The 25,524-nt window shown below is 38.9% G+C and overlaps 1 protein-coding gene across 4 annotated transcripts in view; it reads right to left on the reverse strand.

The window, feature by feature from the left end:
* LOC116177085 (nucleosome-remodeling factor subunit NURF301) overlaps positions 1-25,524 on the reverse strand; it is a 35,463-nt gene that overhangs the window by 2,757 nt on the left and 7,182 nt on the right. For 2 of the 4 annotated variants that reach the window (XM_031495956.1, XM_031495952.1), the window contains exons 3-14: positions 21,805-22,013; positions 18,783-21,728; positions 14,261-14,396; positions 13,752-14,008; positions 13,613-13,693; positions 13,250-13,540; positions 12,695-13,170; positions 12,169-12,646; positions 6,719-6,972; positions 5,542-5,728; positions 4,726-4,999; positions 4,474-4,669 (exon numbers count right to left, since the gene is read on the reverse strand). In XM_031495956.1, coding sequence (XP_031351816.1) covers positions 4,474-4,669; positions 4,726-4,999; positions 5,542-5,728; positions 6,719-6,972; positions 12,169-12,646; positions 12,695-13,170; positions 13,250-13,540; positions 13,613-13,693; positions 13,752-14,008; positions 14,261-14,396; positions 18,783-21,728; positions 21,805-22,013 — 5,785 coding nt within the window. The remainder of the gene's footprint in view (positions 1-4,473; positions 4,670-4,725; positions 5,000-5,541; positions 5,729-6,718; positions 6,973-12,168; positions 12,647-12,694; positions 13,171-13,249; positions 13,541-13,612; positions 13,694-13,751; positions 14,009-14,260; positions 14,397-18,782; positions 21,729-21,804; positions 22,014-25,524) is intronic. The other 2 variants (XM_031495953.1, XM_031495955.1) reach the window with 2 other exon arrangements.

The following is a 25,524-nucleotide window of genomic DNA, read 5'->3' on the forward strand; positions in this document are numbered from 1 at the left end:
ACCACTTTCCACATATTTTGTTGTAATATTAAATTTGCGTACAAGATCATATAATGAACCATCTTCCTCTAAACAGAAGGAATTTATTGCACCAAAGATGAGTCAAATCCCACCCTTTCTCAGAATATTGGTACCTGCTGATCTGACTCATTGTTCCCAAAACTTGCTTTTAATGTACATGTCACCTCTGGAAGCCAACAAGCACCTTCTGATAATCAAACGTGCTATCAATGAAAAGCATGATTGGCAAACCTGCAATTTTCCCCTAGAAAATTCGAGAGGACAGCAAACAAACAAGGTACGTTAAGCCGACGCAAATGTGTTTTCTTGTATTTATTAGGAAACGTCCACAGATACCTGAACGGTTCTGTTGACACCGTGCTTTATCATCTTGTATCTTAACCTTACTTCCGTATCGGCAAAAAATTGATATTGTTGTGCAAGAATTATTTGAAGATGATATAAACTGGAAGTGGCAGTTGAGAATAACGAAACATTGAACGTCCTAGAGAAACACAAAATGTTAGGTTATGATATTACGGCGAGGTAAAACTCCGCCAAATTTGTGTGTTGACTTCCACCAGATGTCACCATTCATCGGTCAGATAAATCAACGTCTCAACATATTCAACGGTTGCGTCGGCTGGACGTACCCAAGGTCAGCCAAATACACCCAACACCTTTTTCCATCCCAAAGAAGACATTTCAAGCGCGAAATTAAAATTTGACCACGTTGGGTTGGGGCAAGGATGGGGCCAACCAATAATTATGACGGTATATCACCGTTTCATTAACGACTACATCACTGAGTGTAAGCCCACTCTGACTTTGAGACCTGCGCAAGCGCCAAATTCAAGGTGATTCGCCCCTAAAGGTTATTGCTAATGAAATATATCAGAAGTGTCACTGATCTCTTCGGAGGGATACAAATTTGGTTAAACGAGAGGCAATAAGATTCTTGAAAATTTTCTTGACTTTGAGATATTTTGAAAAACTGAATTTTTCGATTGCACGATCTAATTTTTCCCGAGTTACTATTTGACCTATAGCAAAACCAATGACACTTTTCCTCCACAGCAACTTTTAATGCATTTTAAGGTGGCGTTGTAATTTTTTAATCTGACATTTCATCTTTACTGACTGATTTTGTTTGTGGTCGCAGAATAAATTTTGTTTTTGTAAAATCATGCAAGTCGTGTGTTTATTCGATCCATTTAATGATTCAGATGAATCTCTCATGCTCAATTCCGACATCTGATGCGCGCCCAAAGTTCATTTCAAGTGCTTTCAAAATTTGGTAAATGACCTTTTTTGGAGTCGAAGGAGTAGTAATTAATTACCCCTCCACTACATAAAACGCAAATGTTTAAGCGATCTTTTTCATACAACATAGCAAGTGTATATAACAATATTCCCGCGTATATAAAAAGAAAAGAAAAAGGCGCATTTAAACGAAATTATTTTCATTTACTTCTACGCGAGCAAAACAATTGATCATTTTTCTTCCCCTTTTCCTTTTCTTCTTCTTTATTTAGAATCATGACTGATTTATTTCTCTCTCTCCCCCTTTCAATATACATATTTTTTAGTTCATTCCACTAATTCTTTTATTTGCTCAGTTTAGGGTGAGGTTAAGTGGTAGAGCAGTTCTAGGGTCTCACCACAAAACTGAACTTCGCCCCATTAGATTACGGAACATTAATTTCATTTAATTTTAATTATTTAGTTTATTATCTATTTGAATGTTTATATATTTTTTTTCCTTCTGTATTTCCAGTAATCTAATAAATGTCACTTATTATTATTAGAATTGAATTGTTTTGTTGTGCTGGGGTGCGGATGTGTACTGAGAGAAATTTTATTAAGAAGAGGTGTTTTGTATGTAACCCGAAATTTAAGGGCCACAGCAATATTGTTATGTAAACTATGTAATGAGGATGTTTTTATTGTTATCAGCATCTGTAGTATAATGGGTCATCATGTATAAGTTAAATTTTAATTGTTTTTAACGATAAATTTGGATTGAGCATAAATTCGATCATATTATTTAAATTTAAAGTCACTACTGATAGGTATCGAAATTGTTAGATGCTTAATTTTGTTAATTATATTTTAATTGATTTATTGTTACATTACGTTACGAAAGATTAGGGACATCTGGAAATAATTGCAGGAAGCGTTTATTTTTTCAAAGTTTATCTCATTTAAATCCGGTTTTGCGATAAGACGTTCGTTTTCGTCCCGTAAAAGCTACTTAATTTCAAGATAAACAGGTGTTCGCCGTAAGTAAACACAGGTGTTAGTTTATTGAAGACCCGCAGGTACTGCTGGTGGGTTAAAAGGAATTTTACTTGTGAAAGTTGACAAAATGGAAGATGTGCCCACGATAAATTTTTCTATAGGCCGTTAAGGTTACTGTGTTTCTCGAATTCATAAAATTTAAGTCTTGATCGTTACGACATTTGAAATCGTATTTTAGCGTTCGTTTTTCCTCTTGAGAATAGTTTGTAATTGTGTCGTTTTCGTTTTATATTTTATCACTCTTGTAATTTATTCAATTTTTTTCTCGGGCGAAATTTAATTAAAATATCTTCGTTGTATCGGATGCCGACGTGCCTTGGGAAATTTATACCCAAAATTTGTATGTAAAAGGTTTTGTGAGCGCCTGAGTTTAAGTGAGTTAACTGGACAGGTTTTTATGTAGGAGGTTTAGGGCCCGTTTGCCATTGCACATAGGAATATATTGTTGTGTAAACACGTTATTTTAGTCTAAACACCAAAAATAATGACGGGGCATCCTGTATGTGAAATTATTTCAATTTATTAAGTAAATTTGGGGAATTATTTACGAAATAAACAAAGTTAGTTCATTTCACTTGAAATTGTATTTTAGCGTTTGTTTTTCCTCTTGAGAATTGTTTGTAATTGTGTCGTTTTAGTTTTAAATTTTATCGCTTTTGTAATTTATTCAATTTAAATAAGGTTTTAGAAGTAAGACACATCTGGTCGTTGCGATTAGTTTTTTCACCAGGCGAACTTTAATTACCGCAGGTGTTTCATATTGGAGTGAAGTGGAGACGCGTTCCTTCGAACCTGGTGTTATGAAGTCTAAGTGCCGGCCCCTGTGGCGCAGTTCAGTTCAAGCTGGACTGTGGTGCTAAGGGTCCCTGGTTCGAATCCGGGTTCGGGCATGGATATTTGTAAATGTATAGTGGATTGGGTTGGTAGAGCAGCTGAAACCCCGCCCACTCAAAAATAAACACAAACAAATATAATAAAATAAGTGTGATTGGCGGTTTATTTGAAAATTCATAAAGGAGATCATGGAAGTAGTGTTTCCTTAAATACTGGGGACGGGTGCTAAATGCCGTTAGTTTCGCAACGGTTTAAAAGACGTGTAAATTTGTTTACGCTAATTTCTCAGGCAGTCAGTCCGATTTGTTTTGTTGAAGACGCAGTTCGTCATTTTTATAATAATTTTGTGCAGAAGCAAAATAACCAAAGTGAAGTTCCGGAAGCGTCCAGCGTTCGTGTGCGAGTTGAGTGCGCCTTATATCGCAAATCTTGTACCGCCAGATTATTTGGATTATTAAGAAAAAACTGTAGGTAATTTTCAGATTTCTTATTTTACTTGTTGACCGCATGCGTGCGGAGTAATATGTTCAAACAAGCTTTGTGAGTCTTTATTTCTAAGTCTAAGTCTCTCGAATTATGAAATTTTATGTTAATATTAGGATTTTCTTCTAGGAGATACTGGATATGTATGAGGAGAGATTATAAAATTATAAGTTTCAATTTTGATTTGTTTTGAGCTAGCTGTTTTGTAGGTGGTGTACTGACGGCACACAGCAATATATTTGAATTGTAGCCAACTTACCTTCAATCTTGGAGTCTGTCCTGAATAACCTAACAGTTAGTCTGGAAGTCCCCTTCCTCAATTAAACCTTCAGTACACGACTGTTAATGGCAAGCGATAAAGTTACTTCAGTCCTTGCCCACAAGTGTTAGATTTTACCATAGCAACACATCTAGAGGTGAAAAAGACTACACCACCCTCACCTTATGAGCACAGGTCTCGTATTTTTGGTGGGCCAAAAGACAAACGATGAGAAAAGAGAGAAAGGAGAGTTCCAATTGTTTTGAAGTGGTCGATTCCACCATACCATTTTCCAATGACATAAGTAGTATAAATGCATTTGAGAACTTTGAAACACGCCATCTCTTGACAAAATATTTTGCACATTATTTTCAGCAAGCCACCTTCAAATACTCCTAGGCACCCCTGACGAGTCAAGATACTCACTCGACCTTTTACTGTATTTGCGGTTACAAAGAGTAGACTTACAGATTAAATGAACTTATCCTTCTATCTTACATACATACATACAATGATTCAAAATTTTATTCAAGACAACTAGACTGCTGCATTTAGTAAATTGGGATCTTATCCCACGCTTGAACTCGATCACTCACCTGTATTTCACACTGCAATTCTCTTTCCAATAGCGCCCTCTTTCGCAATATTTCCTTTTTGAGCGCCTCCTTCTGACGAAAGAGCGCAACCATAATTTTCGTTTTCATCGCGACACGTTTCTCGTCTTCCTGCGTGTCTTTTAGCTTAACTCGCGCGCGCGGCGATACCGGTTTATCTTTAACTATCTGATGAATACTAAAATGTATCCGATAATTAGTTTTAATGCGTCAACTGTCGTCGGTCACACTTACGGCGGTTCCTCTTTTTTAATTTCGTTACTCTTGGTAAACCGACTACGCTTGGGTGTCTCCATGACCCATTCGGTGTCGTCGTCCCTCGAGTTCGGCGGCCGTTTGCGCACGGGCATGCGGATCGTACTGATTATTGGAGGATTGCTAGGTCGTGGTAGCACGGGCGGTAACTCGGGCTCCTGCTTCATTTTGTTCTCTTGGTATCGTTGCAGCTGGAGTAATTTCTCCTCGATTTCCGGATTCAAATTCTCTTGTTTTAAAGCGGTTTTAATCGCTGCACGTAAAACATAAGTTTATGAGAAAAGAAAAATAATAAGGAAATAAAAGTGGAAAAGAAATAATAGTGATAGACCCAAAGCAAAACGACCAAACTAAATAACGAAAGTGTTGAGGGGGGCGACATACTAAGAAAAGTCTGTGATATTTGTTTGTAAACTTTTATTACATAAATTTGGAATACATGAAATCGATACACATCATTTGTAATACTTTTTACTTAGAGATTACGAACGAGTAGCAAATGTTTCCAAACACAAAAAGGTATTTAACGTTAATCAGTCGAAACATTGATTAAAAACGAATAAAAAACGCTTACACGAAGAAAATAAAAAAAGCAAAATATCACAGACTCAAACCAAAGTCTAAAGTAACGTTTAAAAACATTTGCACGTAGGAACATAAGTCTTTTCATCCTTAATACTATCTGTCTAGAGTATAAAAAATCAGCTATATTCGACTACTGAAATTGTCGTTTTGCAATGGGTATTATACAGTTAGGATTCGACACTATAACTGAAGGATGATATTGAAACATACTTTGCTGAATGTAATCGGGCGTAACAACAAATTGCTTATTGGCCTCGCTCGTCGAAAGCGGCGGTTGAATTACGGCAGTCAGTTGATTCGTCTCCATATTCGCCTTCATCGCTTGAAGTAAGGCGGACGATTGTTGCCCGTTAACTAGTACTTGACGAATTGCGCTAGTCGAATTGCCGTTGGCCACCTGCAAATGTTGACAGTGTCTGATTTTTTTTTTAGAGAAAAGATCTAAACAAGTGACTCCATCTACTGACGCGTTTTAGTATTAGTGAAGTACAGATCTCAACAGCGCTGTGTCGCAAAGAGACCTTAAAAGTAAAGTCACTAAATATAGAAAGTACCGCAATCCATTGGGCTCGTGTGTTAGAGAGAGAACGCACGATTTTTGCCCAAAAATGGCGGAAGTTACCAGATTCTAGTAACCTTAATGTTAGGGATTGTTCCACCTGTTTGGAGATATCTGTATATATTTTTATAAAACATGACAGTACTATGAAGTTAGGTTATAAAAAATGACAGCTATTCAGATTTTATTTGTCAATTTTTTTAAGTTGGCAGCAAATTTGGCCAAAAATGGCGGATGATTGCGGTACTTTCTATATCTAGTGACATTACTTAAAAGTAATGTAGCGCGCTATTTGTTAAATTAAAATAAAACCAGACGCAAAATCCTGTAGAAATCTATAACTCCATCACTAGTGTCCACAAAATGAAGGCCGATTGTACCATGATAGTTAACTTCAATTCAGTAGCCTGAAGTTGAACTCTGGTATAACCAAACCCAGTGGCGGATTTACATATAAGCACAACTTTAGAGGGCGGCATTTTTTGCACTATATTTATTTTAGGTAACATTTTAAGTTTTAAGTTCCCTAACAAGTTACAAAAATCTTTAATTAAAATTATGAAATAAATTGAAATTGGTATAGTTTAAACAAACTGTAAGAACGATAATCGACAATGCAAGTTTTGACGTGTGTGAAAACTTAATCTTAGGTATACTGTATTTCTTTTCATATTAGTTTTAAAAATTTCAAGTTATAATTTGATTTTTAATAGCATCTTAAAATTTATTGCAATTTAAAGATTATTTTGGGGCGCAAATCTTTCGGTGTGCCTAGGGGCGCAAAAACTTTAAATCCGCCACTGACCAAACCCAAAGTTTACAACATACCTGTTGAAGTACAGTCGTCGGCTGCAATGTGTTTGGCGATGGCTGAATGGATTTCTCAAAGTTGGCCTGGACAGGATTCGTCTGTATTTTAATTTCTTGAATTGGCTGTTGAGGTTGCGCCGTAACTTGCTGTACCGGCGCCAAGGGGGGAGGCTGAGAATTCGGCGATCCTACGGTTTCGGCGCCGGTTGGTTGTACCGCCAAATATATTTTTGTAGGCCCCAGGACACCCTGTTTACCGGTCGAAGCTTGAGCTGCAAATGAAACATTATGCCTTAAATGCACCGCTGTATTATTTGTTGGCATTGTGAACACGCTACTAGATTTTATTTATGTTGCATTCATTACAAGAAGGTAGTAGATGGCGCTATGTTTGTAGATAAACACACAGTAAAAATATAAAACGGCACCAAATTATTGTGAAGTAGTTTAGTGGTGCCAAGGTAAATTTAAGAAAATGGGGGGGGGGGGGCGACTCTTTTTCGAGATCAGTGAGCGATGGGGCCTGAGGGTAGGGGGGGGGGGGTTAAAAATTAATTTTATCTCTCATTGTATCCTACTTAACGATCTCAACGAAAGGAACAGTTTTCTATCAACTACTGCCCTTCTTTCGGTCCTCTTATCAAAGTACGGGGTGGAGGGGGAGGGGGTGGAGCGGTACTAGTTTTATTCTTCATGGTACTCTAATGAAAGGTCTCATCATGATTGGGTATATTCCCTTATACCTCAAGAACGGATTGTCGGAAAAGGGTACTCACAAAGGGCGATTGAGACGTATGCAAGAAATATATTCATTGGTGAAGTCAAAACAAAAGCTATTTCGGTTAAAAAAAAATGCGCTTTATCTGCACAAGAGTTGTGCACAATTTATACTTGTTTTCTTTGTTTTTAGACATTACTAGCCATTAGAGGCAGTTCAATGTGCCCTTTGAGTCACTACATTTTATCGTTGCAAAACTAATAATTAAGGGAACATCTCATTGTTTTGAATCAGATTAATGAACAACATAATTTGTGATGACAATGATTAATACACAGGGTGGTTCAGACCACCCGTCCATCCGTTATCTCAGGGACTTAAACATTTTTAACAAATACCCAGAGATCTTACTAATATTGTTGTTCTCTATCAAATGACCCTGAAAATTTACCCCCCGGCAGCAACTTTGTAATTTCAAACGGGAACCTACATTTTTTATGCCATAATTCGATTCTACTCAAAAAATTGTGAAGATTTTATTCTCAACATTTTATGTTGTGGTAACAGGTGGCGCTGTAATCACTTGGCAGTAAAGTTGTACCCTTTATAAATGCTTAAAGTAACAATTTTTTTTAACTCCAATATTATTTTTGGCATGAGCTGAGATAGGTTTTTTTTCTATCATGTTTATTAGTTGTTTTAACATTTAAAATTAGTTTCTGCGATTACAACGCCACCTGTTATCACGACAAACTTTACTTGAAGCATCTGTGGTTAAAAATTTAAACTATAAAAAAAGTTGACATGCGCACATTAATCGTAAAGGTTTTTCTTGGTTAAGGTGCCAACAATATTAGTACAACTCCTGACCCAGAACAAAAAACTTAGAAGGGAAACGTAAACAGGAACAACTGAGTACAATAGTATAAGTATGGAGAACGGTAAGGGATTTTTACCGTTCGAAGACAATTGTTTGGAGGAGGAGCGAAGCGACGACTCCAATTATTGTCTGAGAACGGTAACCCTTAACGTTCGACGTGCTTATAACATTTTTTGCGCGATCGAAATTAAAATTATCCAACCAATATAAATATGCACTAAGAAATTAACGAGCAGAATAAATCGAAATAATCGAAGTGGTATGGTGTACATCACTAGACTAGGTAACCAGTTTAAATGTCAAAATTGAAATTAATAATTTCATAAAAATGTGCATGTGTCTGATGTAGTTTACTAGCTTTGCACTTCCTTTATGACTTTATGAGCGTCTTGCTATAGGAAACAACAGCACAAATTGTACGTTTAATGTACCTAACAATAATTAAAGATTAAATGTAATGTAAGACTGTTGATTTTTAAAAAGGCGTCGGTAAGTATTTTTGCTGTTCTGTTTTTAGATCGGTAAGTAATTTTGGCGTCGTCGTAATCATAGCAACTGGTAAATTCTACGTACTGTCATGGAAACACCCATGGTAAATAGTCAGAAATGACCGATCGCGCAAAAATATAATTAGTTTGAAGAACATTCAATAGATGGCGCATAGTTAGCGTGCGTGTTAAAGTTACTAAATCTAGTGAGTTTAGTACGTGTCGCCATTATGAATTTTGAATTTTGATTGACGGCTTATTGTGCTTTAAGTATAATTACTATTCATTATTACAATGAATTATGCATATACAAATCGAAAACGTAAATGTTGTGTGACAAATTGTGAAGACGTTTCCCAAAAATGGAGCCCGAAGTTTTTATAGAATTGGTTTAGAATATAATGTGGAAGAAATTTACACAAAAGTTTTTGGTTTGTGAACGTCATTTTTCTGGTTGCGCTTTAGAACCTGGAACACGAAGAGGTTTAAAGCGTGTGGCAGTTCGCACATTATCTTTAGCAGGTAACACTAATTGAATTGTAATAAATTGCTACATATTTTGTTTTTAGAACGATCTTGAGAGAAACATAAAGTAGAGTTCCATGAAGTTGATCTTGTATCTTGTATATCCATATTAAATTAAATATAACTCCTTGATTGGATTAATTGGAGTTCTTACTTATAAAACAAGTGGTCTGTACTCTTTGAAGCCCCTGACTGGTGAGGTGCATCGGCATTAAAATGAATTTATCTGGATCCCTAACAAATAAAATTGGACTTCACTGGCTGGATTCATTTACCTTTTAGGTTTCAGCTAGTCAAATCCAATGTTATTGTTACAGATCCGGAGAAATGCAGTATAATGCGGACGTAGCTTACATTTTAATATTTAAATTTGGCGCCATTCACGCAAAAGCTGCTGAGAACATACACGAGATGGCGCGTTATTTTTACATTACATTAGAGTTTCCATTCTAAGTTTGTTGTTCTATGACTCTTGGGCTATTTTTTAAAAATATTCGTTAGAAAACGGGTGGACAGATGGTTTGAACCACCTTGTATGTTAAAATCCACCAACTGCTCTGTAGCTCAAAACTTCATATTTGGATTACACGCATCTGTACCTCGTAAATGAACATGACATTGTGCATTTCAAAAATTTTCCATTTTCCCGATATAAGAAGGTTTTATGGAAAAGGTGAAAGTTCGCAAATTTTCTCAGAATGGCACAAAAATTACATCCCATAGTAAATTCAGTGCACAGAATGGCCACAGATTCGTTCTCGGGTTCTTCCTCAAAAAAGTCAAAGTTGGGCTTCACGGCTTCCTATAATTAACAGGCTAAATTGTATGAAATTTGACAACACTGTTTTGTTGGTCTATCATTTTATGTCAGTGTCACTTTACCACTTTTGAAAATGGCAAAAATAAACATCATTGGTTTCTTAATAATTCAGTAACACAACAGTCGAGATGGTAGGCGAACTGTTTGGTATTGATGCGGCGTTGCCAGCTCTTACAGCGGAGCCTGGTAATTATAGGAAGCCGTGACATAATCCCCTTCTGAACGCCCTAGCTTCCTAATTAGTTGAGATAACGCTCGAGTTGCCTTTGGAGGTTCAAGTTAAGTACGATTTCCCATGTAAACAAAAATTCTAAAGGTGACTCGACAGCAAGGGGACAGGGGAGGGGTGTGTAACGCCAGACTCGACCCTGCATATGAACGGATGACCACCATGATCAATCGGCTGTGTCATCGGGTCAGACCGTCCACTGGGAAAGCATTGTGGGATGGTGGCAGCAGACTGACTAGCTGAGGGTAGGCTGTTCTCGAATGACCTACTCCCGAGCGAAATCAGGCCTAGTTTCCGCTACCCTTTCGAACCTAATAACGCTGGCGTCTAGATAGACGTCCACTTGTTGGGCTCTGTGATAGGTGGAGAGGCAGAGGGACGAATTTACACTCTTCTGACATGGAGACTGATCAAAACAATAAACCAGAGGGAGTGTCCCAGGATATCCCTCAAACGACCAAAGTCACCGAGCCTCAACAACACACAAAACCACGCAAGCGCATTTACATCACTGAGCAGAAGAGGAGAAAGTAGCGCAGGCTGATCCAAATGGGTCAAACTGCTCCAACAGTCACCTTCAAACCAACCAACTCCCGTGACCCAACCCAGAAAATCCTTACACATTCCACAAAAAAACGTCGTTAATTTTACTTATATTCGTAGTGTTTGCATATTATAAAGTTTCATTTAAATCTTCATAAATAAAAAAGTTAGGATCGCACATGAGTTAAACCAAATTTTTGACACTGCGCATGCGTAAAACCAAAAAAATATGGGTATGCACGGAATCCTTGGACCAAGCTCTTTCAAATGAGTCCTATATCGCCAAAGTCGATTCAGTGGTTTAGAAGGAGTACGTGTGACGGACAGACGGACGTCAAAATGCAGCGATTTTTCACTTTGAGGAAAATACGCTAACAAGTCATACCGCAAACGAGTACTTCCAAAAAAAACCTAAATTTCATCCTCACTATTCCTTCAGCAAATTGACAACCAAATCCTCGATTTCACTTCCCACATACTCGGATCACAACCATAGATGCAATAGTACGCTAATTTAAAATTTCAGATAAAGGCTCTGGCACTGACCTTCCAACAGCAGCTACCACATCAAAAACACTTCAGCACTCTACACCGACTACCTCCCTACCCCACTTACACGCCTCCAGAACCCCAGGAGGAGAAACTCCCCAGTCCCGTTTTTGATATACTACACATATTCCTGAACACAAAAAGGGGCAGAATCGCGCATGCGCAGGTGGTATCTGTGCTACCCACAGCAAATTTGTTATTCTTTGTATGTAATAAATTCCTTTAATGCAAATTCCTAGCTGAGAGGACACGAGTCCTGAACACCTACCATCTTGTATATGTTATCAATTAATTGTCAACTCCCCCCCCCTTCCCCCAAATACACGTTTTTTAATTTTTATTTTTGGTCACTAATGAGACCTTAACAATAGAACTGATTTTTACAACTTACACAATCTTTCAATTCTTCTTGATGGACAAATGCAACTGATAGTAGTTAGAACATTCGCCCGTAGAATAAGGACCAATCATGTTGCTCTGGGAAGTAGAGGAAACAATTCCAAAGAAACTCGAAGTCACAGTGTTAAAAAATAAAATATTGTAAAGTCGACAATTGCGCCTAATCCATTACATACTCTACTCTCTACTCCAAGAACGCTGCAATTACATAACCGCCATAGCGAGTTGTATAGGGAGGTATACGTGAGCAAATTACTATCTACTTTTGTATTCAAATGCAAACGATTGTGACCTTACCCTTGTAACTCTCATCTTACCTTTAAGCAGCTGCTGCTTCACTTGATGTTGCACCGCTGACAACTGTTGGGGGGTGAAATCCGCGCCCTGCAAACCTTGCAAAACAATTCGAGGTCCTTGTTGCGTTTGAATTACTTGCGCCGTAACGCACTTGATCACAGTACCGGGCGGTTGCCCGATGAGTAACTGCTCCATCGTAGCTTGGTCAACTTGATTAGCATTATCCTGGACTATCTTCGTCGTGGTCATTTGCTCCTGAGCGACCGGCTGCGATACCTGCTGTATGACCTGTCGATTCGGCGTGCCGGTTTGGACTTGCGGCACCTGGGCGGTGTGAGCGATATTGCCGGGGGTTATTTGGGCGACAACTTGCGCCTGTCCGTTGCCCGTTGGACGGATTAGCACTTGTTGTCCGTTAACCGACGCCACTTGGAGCTTTCCCGTCGCCAACTGTTGCGCGAGCGTCGGGTTGTTTACGATTATTTGATTGGTAACAATCTAAATCGAATGATATTATCGAGGGGTGGAAACGTGAAGGTGTCATACCTGTTGTTGGCCGGATGTGGTTATCACCTGCTGCCCGCCGACAACAACTTGGTGCTGTAAGACTTGACCGCCGCTTACCACCACCGAGTTTGGGGTCGCCGCTTTTTGTACCAGAGGTGCACCCTGTTGTTTGACGATGATCTGTTGCGTTTTCGTCGGACTTTGAGGTTGGATTTGTTGTACCGTCTTCAACTGACCGCTCTGCAGGACCAATTTGCCTGTTGGATTATTAGCCGTTTTAATAATAGCTTTGGTAGACGTCACCGGCGGAGTTTTTGGCGCGGTTGTTGCCGGATGTATTTGTGTCGTGGTGAGCACTTGCAATTTTCCATCCGGCATTTGTACTATTTGTTGACCTGGCATTAGGCCTTTGACCGTTAGTCGCCCGTCCGGTGATCGCATTATTTGAACGCGTTGCGGTGTTTCCGCCGCGGTTTTTAGTGTTGTAGTTGTTGTCGAGGTTGGTACAGTTGTTACTATGGTACAATTAAAAAAAAATTCAATATATCTACAGGTGTCTTTCACAAGATTTAAGATAGGGAGAAATCAACATACCTGGCTGTTGGACTTGTATCTGTTGAACAGTTGGAACCGTCGATGTCTGCACTTTAATTAGCGATTGCGAATTCGGAGGGGTTTTCGGCAGAATGTTCGCAGCTCCCGCGATCACTCTCGTCGTTCCATCCGCCGCTTTGGTCATAAAGATGCGACGTCCCGTGAACTTGTTGTTGCCGGTCGGCGTCGTATTAGCGGTCAGTAAGGATGTCAAAGTCGATTTCGTCGAGAGATTGGCGCCCGGCATTACGACATTCTTCACAATCTTCATTTGACCATCTGCAGTTGTAACTGGAAATATCGAACTTTAGTATGGCAACATAGCGTGACGTTTGATCATCGACTAATCACTCCAAAACGTACCTTTCGGTTGAATTGGAGTAGGAATTGTAGTTTTAGTAGAAGCGGAAGAAGTGTTAGTACTAGCAGTAGTGGTAGAGGCAGCTTTTAACAGTTAAGAACGATTATTTCTGATTACGAGGGAAGTGTGCCGAGAACTAACCTTGCGCCGTGTTGCCCACCATTTTAATGATCTGGCCTTGCGGACTTTTCAATTCCAAAGCCCTCTTTTGTTGATGAGCGGCTCGCTGCAATCGCAACTGCTGTTCCATTTTTTCTTTAATCTCTTCGGGCGTCGCCTTGCTGGTAACCGACACTTTGGTAGGTGTGGTTTCCGCGGGAACCTCGGTCACTGCACGTGCTGGGGGTAGATTCCCGGTACGACTCCTAGTGATAACTTGGACATTAGCCTTCTCTATCCTGTAGGTACACACAAACGCAAGCAGTTAGTGAACAACATGCACAAATGTGAGATCAACGAACATTTAGATCTATCCCTCAATTTAACACTACAAACTAAAGCCGCCGACCGTGATACTATCGAATTCTTCTAGCGTCAAAAACTAATTCTACAGAAGTTAATGTCGGGTTATGTTTGTCGACAACTATAGGAAATTAAAGCCGAAATTTACATAAGCCCAATAAAGCATCGTTCGAAACGTGCCATCTTACTTTTCTCCATACTGCTTAATTTCCCACAGTTCCAATTTGTCTTCGTCGACCCACTCTTCGGTCACTTGGGGATCCGTACATTGCGGCGATTCGGGACGTTTACGCTTGCGCAATCCGCTACGAATTGACGTTACCTCTGAAAACACGATTATGAGAATGAATTAATGGAAATTGCAACGCCATAGTTATGTCCCGGTAACTAGCAGAGCAGAAATTGACGTAGTGAATAATTAGGGTCCCAACTAATAATTTTTTGTTCCTCGTCAAAGTTGCAAAACGCAAAATAGAGCAACCATCCGTTTCAGTAAAATCAGTACACACAAAAATCTACTTGTGCGCATGCGCGCTCAAAGCTTTTGACAGGTTTAATATACTCCATCGATTTGCGTTTATTAACAGGTGATTCTGTTTAAATTTGAGAAAGAACAGTCCACCAATTCTTAGAAAGCGTTTCTCGGTCTGAAAATTTATGGGTGTCGTCTCTTACCAGTAGCATCCCATTTTTAATGACAGTTGTCATTGGAATGTACAATGGCCCATATGAATAAAAGTAAGCAAATGCTTATACTTGCAAAATTCAAAGTAAATACTCGTAAGTGCTCCTTCCCACTGGGCGACTTAGCAGCGCTTCTAAGCAGAAGGACAGGACGCAGTGCAGCGCTGCTAAACCATGCTAAACAGACCAGTATGAAGGGGCAGTTACGAGTATTTACTTGAAGTATAAGCATTTGCTTACTTTTATTCATAGGGACCAATGATTTGTTTCACTTTATCTACTCTTGCTGTTAAAGAGACTTTAGCCTACTTATACCTATCTGCTATAAAATACAGAAAATTAATTTATCAAGCACTAACGAAGGTTTCATAACAAGGGGTATTACTGGACTGCCGAGTTTTGAGATTTGATTCCAACTATTTGGATAAGTATAATTAACCGTAACTAGTTGAATGGATTACAAATAACAGGCTCCCATTGATTCGAGATTATATCTGTTAGATGCGCCCTTAAAAAACTTTAATTTTGACACTGGCCCCGTATTTTTTAGGCGTCTGGGAAGGAAGTTTTCATTTTCGAGCGTGATCACAAGGATATGCCGTCGAACAGGTAAAACTCACTTTGCTCCATGAAATAGCCAAATTTCATAAGGAGTAAACCTGTTTTTTTAGTGGGAATACTTTTGTCTATTTTGTTTAACCGTATTTAAATCTTTTTGCAACTTATTTGTAAGTACCATAGTTCTCACACTTTCTGTACATTTATTTTGGCAACCATACCGTATTTAAATTTTGCTTTTACATTAAGTTTACCGCATTGTATTCATAGCTTTTGCTTTTTCTTGCACAGTAATTTCTACTGCTCCATTTCATTGCAAGGGAAGCTTTTTGTTACTTTCCGTTTCATTAATTATAAGGAGGGGGGATAATGTTTCGCGCTCCTGCATTTGATTTCCCGTAGATATCGGTACCGAATCCCATTTATGTACTACCTATTCCCTCGTAAGCACTTTAATTTTGTTTTAGCATTCACCAGTAGCCCGTCGCCGCTTGCTTTTTAGAATTCCTGGAGCTACTGTTTACTCCAATTGAGTTTGCCCGAGGCTTGACCAGAGGCAAAGTCGTATCCTTGGTGACGCTCGAGTCCGCTCGTCCGTCCGTTCGACCGACTGAACACCCAGGTTTCCACCGACTGCAGCTACTTTCGTCCGCTCACATGATTTACCGACTATAATTTGTAAATTTATTTTTATTGTAAATTAAATTATAATCATTATTTCGCTTTTCCCGCTCTTGAGCGTTTTTTTTCGCTCATGTGCGCTTTTTCCGCTCGCGAGCGCTTTATCCGCTCTTGAGCGATTTTTTTCGCTCGTGGGCGCTTTTAACCACCCTCGAGCGCCGAGGGATCAAACGCCATTCGCGATCTTTCGAACCGCTGCGTTTCGAGCCAGGTCCTTCATAGCTGGGAAGAGGTGGAAGTTTTATTTTTCGACGACAACTCCCGCCCGCACACAGTCAACCGTACAGCTCTTGGATGATTTGGGGTATTAAATGCTTCTTGGTTAGAAATCGGCATTTTAGAAAACATTACAAATTCAAAAAACTGAATGTAAACACAGTAGAATAATTTACAAATTACCGCTGTTATTATTTTATAATGCATCGTGTTTCATTTGTTTAATTTTCCAAGGCCTACCTAAAAGTGTAGGGTCCTTTTCCAAACAATCTTTCGCGCCATCGACAAAAACCGGAAATACGTCAAATAAGATTCAATTTAAACATTTATATTAATTAATTAATCTCATTTTCCCAATATTTGAGGTTAGGAACGATATTTTGAAAAACGGTTTTGACTGGCCTCTTTGGGTGTTATTTGGCAACATTTTCATAAACAAAAAGTCATACCATTCCATTTGATTTTGGACCATAGTGTCAAAACTAGCCCCCTGGCGGAGAAGGATTCAACTAAATTAACTATATTTTGGTTGATTCATTTGATTTGGTCATTCGGCCCATGCGGGCAAAGTGTTTGCTGTACAACGTAAATGCATTAGAATCCTTGATGGACTCAAATATAGAGAGTGTTGCAAGGCAAGCTTAGGATCCTTACTTTACCATGCCTATATATTCTGAACTGTTTAATACAGGCGAAAAAAGAATCTTCATTCTATTGGAAAACAGGTGACAAGTTCCACTACAACATTAGATCCAAAAGAAACTTGGTTATGGACAGTCAAAGGAAGAGACGTCCACTATTATATCAAAACATGCTACAATATGCTACCCAATACATTGAGAGATCTGGAAGAGAGGGAGTTCAGTGCCAAGATGAAAAGTATATTGATCAGCAACGCATTCTACAGTATTGAAGACTTCTGCAAGTTTAATTTTAACAATGTAGTATGAACTATATTTGCATTTTCTATCTTACTTTGACGTGTGGAAGAACATGCATATGTCTATATACACCACCAATAAATATATTATTATATTATTATTATTCTTTTTGCCCAATGAATGCTCTTTTCAACGATACCAAATTTGTTACAATCGGTCAAACGGTTAAGAAGTTAAAGCAGGTTATTGCAAAAACAATTGAACGCCCCACGCCATCTTTGTTTTTGAAATAACTGAGTTTTTGTTTTTACGAAAATGATAGATAAACTGGTTCTCTTTCATAATGTGAACAAATGTTTTTTAGTTTGTTATGCGAAATTTAAAGAAAATGCAATTTTAAAATTCAAGATGGCAGTTACGCCCTCTGTTGGTCATTTTTAGAACTTGAAAATATTTTCCAGCGATTCTTCATGACCGATTTACACAATAATTTTTTTTACTCCTAAGTCAGATGACGAACGGTTCTCGAGATATGGCTGAGGAACAGTCTTATTGGGTCACCTGGTACAAGAAATTCGAGCATACTAATAAAAAAAATTTATTGTTTACCATGAACGAGTGAGATCCGCTGACACGTCGGAATTTCTGTATTCGGCGCCTTTTCGTACGTAAAACTTCCGACTTGTCAGCGAAAACTCACTTCACGTCTTGGTCAGCAATATACTATTGTTTGCCCCGGAAGTCAAGTCTCTAAGAATATGTCCACTCCTTTGAAGTTTATTACGATTGCCACTATCCTATTGTGCATAAATGCCAAATGTGATACTTTTTCATGACTCCTGAATATTTATGTTGTTTGAATACTATTATGTGATGGGTCTCGAAACCCTACTTTGTATGCAAACATACCCCTGTATTACATTATAAGACAAAAACCAAAGGCGGGCACCTGAACTCTTACCCATGTACAAAAATGATATACGTCTTTCATATAAAACGTCAATTGATCAATTTTAGACATATGCTGCAACACTGCAACATGTACAAAAAAAAACAAGTGTGCGAAATCTATAGAAAACTTGTCTGAAATTGATTCATAAATCAATGACGTGCACCGGTTTTTATAGCGAAAGACGTATACATTATGTGTATCCTTTGTACTGTAAGCCATTGGTGTAAATATTGGGCTCCGTTACATAACAATCTTAGTATATAATTACATGTTCCTGAAACATTGTGACACAATATTTTAAATTTCGGTGTAAAGTCGCGATTAAGAGAGAAATAACAGGTACAGGTTGAAAACTATGCAATTGTAACATGCAAATTGGAAAAGCAATCAATAAAGACCCTAGAGCTACTTTCGGTTATAAGGGGACAACTCTTGTTTGTACTTTGAATTTAAGAAGGTTTTAACGTTTTAATTAAATCTCACACACCCCATTTCTTGTTTTATGTACGTTGGTTGATCCCTAGATCGATACACACCTATCAATAGACCTGTTTGTTACTTGACGATCATGTGCCATGCGTTTCAGTAAGTTTTGATTTTTGGTTTTGAATTGAGCAGACCTTGGTCCATTACAAATTTATTATTAAAATTTGATAAACGAATTCTTTGCTCAGCACTACCTGTCACCGCTCTGCTAGCTATATGTTTACATTTGAACAAAAAAAGGTTACGTCTTACCTCTAACCGTTTTCGGCAGCTCGAGTGGAATAACAACCTTCCGTCGTAAATATTGAGTCCTCTCCAAGAATTGCCCGACGTACCTATGCTTCAAAAGTTCAAGCGATAGAATCTCCGTCTCGGTCGTAATATGATTCTTGCCGTCCGTGTTAGGCGGTTTAGCTTGCATATCGTCCCACCTCATGCAGGCCCAGAGAATGCGCAGTAGAAGCGCGACCGACGAGGTGTTCTTCAAGTTCACCGTACGATACAACCAGCACGTTTTAAACAGGGGGCGCGCGCACGGATACGGCCACGCGAAGTTATTCGGCTTGGCCAAGTGATGAAAGCCGCTAACCATCACCTTTCCGCCGCTCCTCGCGAGTCTCTGCACCTCGTGCTTCGGCAGAACGAGCAGAGACCGAGATCCGCTATTCGTTTGGAACGTCGAGCAGAGCGGATACTTGACGGTTTGGCGCTTCTTGCGTTTCTCCACTACGGTCGTCGACGGTAGCTTCTTCAGGTAGACCTTTCCTTCGGTCGAGATGGTCGTATAGATACGTTCGGTTCCGTCTTCGGCGCGTTCGGCTTTAACAACTTTCTCCTCTTTGCGCATCATCGTTTTGTACGTGCAAAACCTTCGGTTCGGTTGAGGGACGTACGATGACGACCTCGCGTTGAGCGTTTGAATTGTGCGCCCCACGTCAAGTTCGGTTCTCTTGACTATCCCGTCGACTACTGCGGCTTTCGTTGCTTCAGTTTTAACGACAGACGGTCGCACGCCCGACGATGAAGATCCGATTATCATTTCGTTTATAGCGTCAGGAGTCATGCCTTCCATGTCGACATCATCGCTATCACTGTACAATTTCGTCTTGTCGAATACTTCCGGTGGTGGGTCGACCTCCATCTTAACCGGCGACTGTTTTTCGATTTTAATCGGCGGTGGGGGTACAAAGATCTTTTTAACGTAAGCGGTGATGGTTTCATCTTTGCAATGAGGCGTTGACTTAAGAGAGACCATTAGCTCCTTACAAACTTGCGTTTCGTTAACCGGTTCTGTTTGTTTGACGGTAGGGGGCGCGCTCAATTTCTGCTCCAAAATTGACTTTTTAGCGGGAATGCCTAGAATGTTGGGCAGTTTTAAAGACGAATGGACATTTGTGTGAAAATTCGCTCTCTTTAGCAGTGCTAGCAACTCCTTGCGGACTTTGTTGCGTTGCAAACACAACGGGGAGTAACAATTACAGAGGAGAGTAGACGAATTTGTATTACAACCCTTGGAGTAGCACTGATAATCTTTGCCGAATTTCGATACCGAAGTGTAGTGCAAGCGTAACGCTTGAATTTTCTTCGCGATAGTATTCAGCATTTCCTTGTTGACTTGGCTCTGCTGCTGATGAGGTGGTAACACCACTTTCCCGCTCATCATATTATTCAATTGCTTTTCGAGGTTACTTTCGGCATCGGTATCCGCATCGTCGCTATCGACATCGATAACCTCATCCTCGTTGTGAGGCTCTTCGGTCTTTATCAGTTGCGCAATCTTACGTTCCTCCAACGTTTTCAGTTGCAGACGCCTCGCAAGCAAATCGTCTAACACCGACTTGTGGGCGACTTTCGGAAATAGCAGCCGACCGTTAATAGTCAACGCCTTCGATACGTCCAACTCCTCTATGTCGTCAATAGGTGGCACCACCCTCAAGTTTTGTAAGACACTTGGTACGGGACAGTCGCCGCCGCCTCCCATTTCCACCTCCTCCTTCACGTCGACGTCTTTGGGAAATTTTTCTAGTAAATACGCGTGAGCGTTCGAATTTAATTTCAAAATTTTTAATCCGTTACTATCTCGAATTTGTACCATATAAGCGCTAGGTCCCGCGGCTAGTCCTTTTGTAAGGCAACTTTCAGTCTTTAAGTTTCTAACAGACGACAGCCACAACCAGCCCCATCTGCCGTGAATTCGATACTCCTCCCCTTTTTGCTTCCACAACTGATGCTTAAATCCCATCGTGTACTTCACGTAACCCGTCACCATCATGCGATTGCGCTCCTCCTCCTCGTCGCGCTCCTTTTTCTCGCGCTTCTCGATCTTTTTCCGCTCCTCCCGTTCGATTGCTGTGGTCCGCGACAGTTTCGTGTGGCCCAACTGCTCGTGCCATACGTTGGCGAAGATTACCGGCTTCATGCAGGTTTGTAGGACGATTATGGCTCGTGCGAAATCTTTGGGTTTCTGGCAGGAAGCCATGGCCACGAGCCAGTGCTTTCGTATTAGATTCCAATTTGGATGCATGAAAGGTGTTTGTATCGTTTGCTCCAGTTGCAGTATCGTTTGTCGTAAGGTGTTAAGGAGCAGAGTACGACTGCCATTTACCGCGCCGATCCATTTGAATTCGGATGCAGTCGTCAACGAAAATTTGTGGGATAAATGTCGCCGTTTATCTCGCTCTTCGTTCCTCTGCGGCTTATTTAAAGCTATAGGATTGGTGGTGTATTGATTTACATACGATTTACATTGATTATCCATGCCTAACTTATATAAGTACGTTCCATTAGCTATTTGACTAGATTTCAAGCGCGTCATTCGCGACGTCTCCAACTCCTTTTTATCTAAATCATCCCGATTTAACACCGATAAGGTTTTGCGGCGCAAATTATCGATGGTAACCTTTTGTACGATTGAAGAAATCTTGAGTTTATTCTCCTTCTCTTTCTTCTGATCCCCATCTTCATCTTCGTCCATCTTGACCTCTTCGTCTTGAGTATTGGATCCAGAATTCACGTCACCTTCCGATGTTGTGATACTGACCGTACTATCAATTTCCAAATTATTTGCGATAACATCCGTTTCCAGGGTGGGATCTTCGTGCATTTTCGCCACCATGTCTTCTGCAGCTTGCCTCTCCTTCTCTTTCCTTTCTTCCTCGAGCTTTTCTTCTTGTTCCTTTTTCACCTGAAGAATCCTCGCTATGGACAAAGGATACCATTAGCAAATCATTTAAGAAAGCGATCAGACTTCTAAAATAATAAGAAAATGGTTTACCATTCTCGACCTCCAGATATGATTTCTTATTTCCCTTGAATTGATTCGTTAATTTTTCCGTTAGATCCATCTGACGCAAAATTTCATCTTTGTAGTCGTTTAATTCGTGACATAAGCTTGCCTCCATTTCATTAGGATCTAACGAGTTCAATAACTCATCTAACTGTGTAGATGTAGTGTAGTACCATATTTCACCATCCTCACTTTCCCTGTAATTTGTTTACTATTATTACACTACTTTCCAACTATACAATGTATTACATTTGTTTGTTTTTAATTAATAAATAACACAAAGGTTCATTTGGGAGACAACCCTGAAAACCTTTCATTTGTAAGTACCTTCTTCCGACACGCTCATTTGCAGATACTCACACTTAATAAGCTTTGACGGATGGCGCTAGTTAACTTCTATCATTTTCCCGTTGTAAGGACCCTCGTCCTACACTAAGTTTTCGAAATACTCACATTTAAAGTTCCTGACCCCCCATCCCTTACATATGTGACATAAGCGATTCGTTTGCTTTTATTAGAAAGAGAGGGATTAAAATTTCACCACCAATAAGAAAGTCAGTTTTCCATATGCGCGCAACCCACCCGACTTTTGACATGTTTGTTGTACTTTTAATAGAAGTCACTGCTCAAATTTCCAAAAATCTCTCCGCAAATAAGAGTTGATTCAGTAAATTTTTCTTTATTTTTTTTGGTTTTCTCGAAAAGTGAGTTTTTAATGAGAAATTTTTTTGGTGTAAATACTTTTCCAAAAGAATAGATAATAATATTTTGGATATGTCAAAATTTCATCCAATGTCGACGTTCCACCCTGTATATACAACTTACGAAGATGCACACATTTTTGAGAACTAGGAACCCCCCAATTTTTAGAATGGGAAAATCGTCTGTGCCATCTAGAGAGCACGAACGTTGGTTTTGCTGTTGTTTTTGCTTGTGTTATTTAATGCAGGTAGTAATCTTTCCATTTCTTTACAATGTGTTTGTGTTTTGTATGCAGCATTTTATATTTTTTGTATTCAATCTTTGATTTTAAAGTTGACTTGATTTAACCCTAATGCAGATTCATGTGTTTGATACCGTTAACCTTTTGTTTGAAATAGCGTTAATTTTTGGTGTAATGTTTGCTAAATTCTTGTTTATGATCATTTTTTTAAACATGTGGAAATTATCGAATTGTTTGATGTGTGTATGTATGTGTACTAACTTGTTTGTAAACTAACATTTTCGCCTTGAAGAGACGGTCACGGGGGTGGCAAAAACTACTCGAAACCCCGAACAAGAGGCAAGTTATCTATCTCGGGGACGAGATTCTGCTAATTAGAAACTCTTCGGTTTAAAAGGGGGTTGCGATTCACTGATTTCCACATATTTTGTTTTAACATTGAATTTGCCCTACAAGACCATGTAATTTTCCACCTTGTTCTTAACAGAAGGATTTTGTTGCATCAAAGATGAGTCACATCCTGTGCATGTCGCCCTTTCTTAAAATGTTTGCTACCTGCGTAGGTATGCTAAACTTGTTTGTAACATTAACTGCAACCAACTTGGATTTATTAATCAAAGAAGATGTTTCATTATTTTGTTGTAATATTATAATTAACGTTATGCTCCTTACACTATTTGAACCGGATAATAATGAATATTATTATTAACCAGGGCGACTTATTTTATTTATTTATTTTATTGAAATCTCGACTTGCGCGTTGTAGGTAAAAGTGCAAATCACCCACGGCAGAGAAAAGAGCCACCTTCGTGATACTCTATTCCTAATCATTTCTTTTAGTTAACCCTTGACATGTAATGACTGAATATTGGTTTTGTGTTTACAGTTTAATATTAATTTGTCAGTTGGTTTTTTTTCTGGGTAAGTTCTTTTTTTCCCAGCCTATTATTATTTTTATTCGGTGAACTACCATTGGCAATGTAATTTCCGAACTTTTACAGTCTTCATCATATGAGTAATAATTATTAAACAAACTTTTTACAATTTCAGTGTTTTATTTTACGTTTCTTCCCTACTGTACTTCAGGCCATAGCGTTGTTTACAACTAACATAAGGGTTCCATACTTTAGATGTTTTGCGAGAATGTTTGATCACATGCCACTTTTCAATTTGAATTTTAAGCAAGATTCTCGTGAGCTTTTGGAGAGAATATCCATTCTGGTGGCCATTTTTAAACGTTGCTGGGTTGATGTTATTTTAGTGTGAAGTTAGCATAGAACCTAAGGGTTAAGTACACTACGTTTTAGATTATTTTTAAGCAACTTTTAAAGGATAAATTTTGGGGCGCCGCAAAGGCACAGAACCTTTTTTCTTCAAATAACGGGCGATCAAAAATGGGTTGATGTCGAGTCGCCTTTGGAAGTTCAGGTTAAGTACGATTTCCTATGTAAACAAAAATTCCAAAGGTTACTCGACAGCAACTCATTTTTGATCGCATGGTATAGCAACCCAACATTTTATTCAAGACTTTTTTCTATGTACAGAGATAGGCAAAAAAATAAATTTGAAAAAATTTAAAATGTCAAATTTCCTTTTTTTCAAAAATTCCAAATGGGCCAACCTTACCTTTTAACCTACACTTTATCTGTCACCATTACGGAGATCCCAATGGTGAACCCTGAATTTGAGCCACCCTGTACAACCAACAAACATTATGCTAGTTTTATCACAAAAACCAGAGCAAAAAATGTCAAAGTCAAAAAACTAATATTTTTTTCGGTTATTTTGATTTTGTTAAAATTTTGACAGTTTACATTAGGCATACAGGATGGAAGACTAAGACTGTCAAAGATGTTTTTTTTAATATCTGGTTTGGGCAGGAAGCTGTTCTGTCAAGAATTTGGCGCGTAACAAAAATGCAGTGAGTGATGAAAAATATATACAGGGTGTCCTATTAATAAAGGTTACAGGCCATATCTATGGAACCGTTAAATGTACAGCTTGGGGAAAAAGACAAATGGAACGTCTGCAATCACGAAAAAAATGCAAAAAATTGACATTAAAATATACAGGGTGATGCATTTAAAAAAACCAACTGTGGGTCAAACGATGGCCAAAAGTTTTTGTTTGACTACGCCACTGGATTCTACCTAAAAATATCTAAAATGGGCAGTTTTTATCTTTTTTTATCGTACACGGGTAGTAAGATATGATAACATCTCAAAAACTCGATCTTCTATATTAACTAATTCACCAAATCAATCCCACTCAATCTGGGACACCCTATATAAGCGTATAGCTCTCTTTTACTTTAAGTAACCCATACTCCGTTTACTAACTTCTGTTATACAATATTGCCTTGCTTTAGTGACAGTCCAAACTTACTTCAACATTCAAACTCATATTTAACTTCCTTCCAAAGGCGACTCGATGTCAATCCTTTTTTGATCGCGCGTTATCAAAACTGACAGACCCGGCAAACTTCGTACCGCCTATCAGTCAATACTCGAGTCAATATCTCGCTTGGTTTTGGGCGCCTCACTTTTACGCGACAAATTGCTTTCGACCACCTTTTCTGAGATGATCCAAAGTATGGTGTTTTTTAAATGCAACGCCCTGTATATCTTAACGTTAATATTTTGCATTCTTTTTCCTTATAACATTGATGTATCACAAGTCACAACCTATATATTTGAATTCATAGAGACACCATGTTTGGCTCGAAATGAGGTTTATTTTATTATCAGTTATTTTATTCAATTTAT

The sequence above is a fragment of the Photinus pyralis genome, unplaced genomic scaffold (assembly GCF_008802855.1).
Source record: "Photinus pyralis isolate 1611_PpyrPB1 unplaced genomic scaffold, Ppyr1.3 Ppyr1.4_LG7, whole genome shotgun sequence".
Lineage (NCBI taxonomy): Eukaryota > Metazoa > Arthropoda > Insecta > Coleoptera > Lampyridae > Photinus > Photinus pyralis.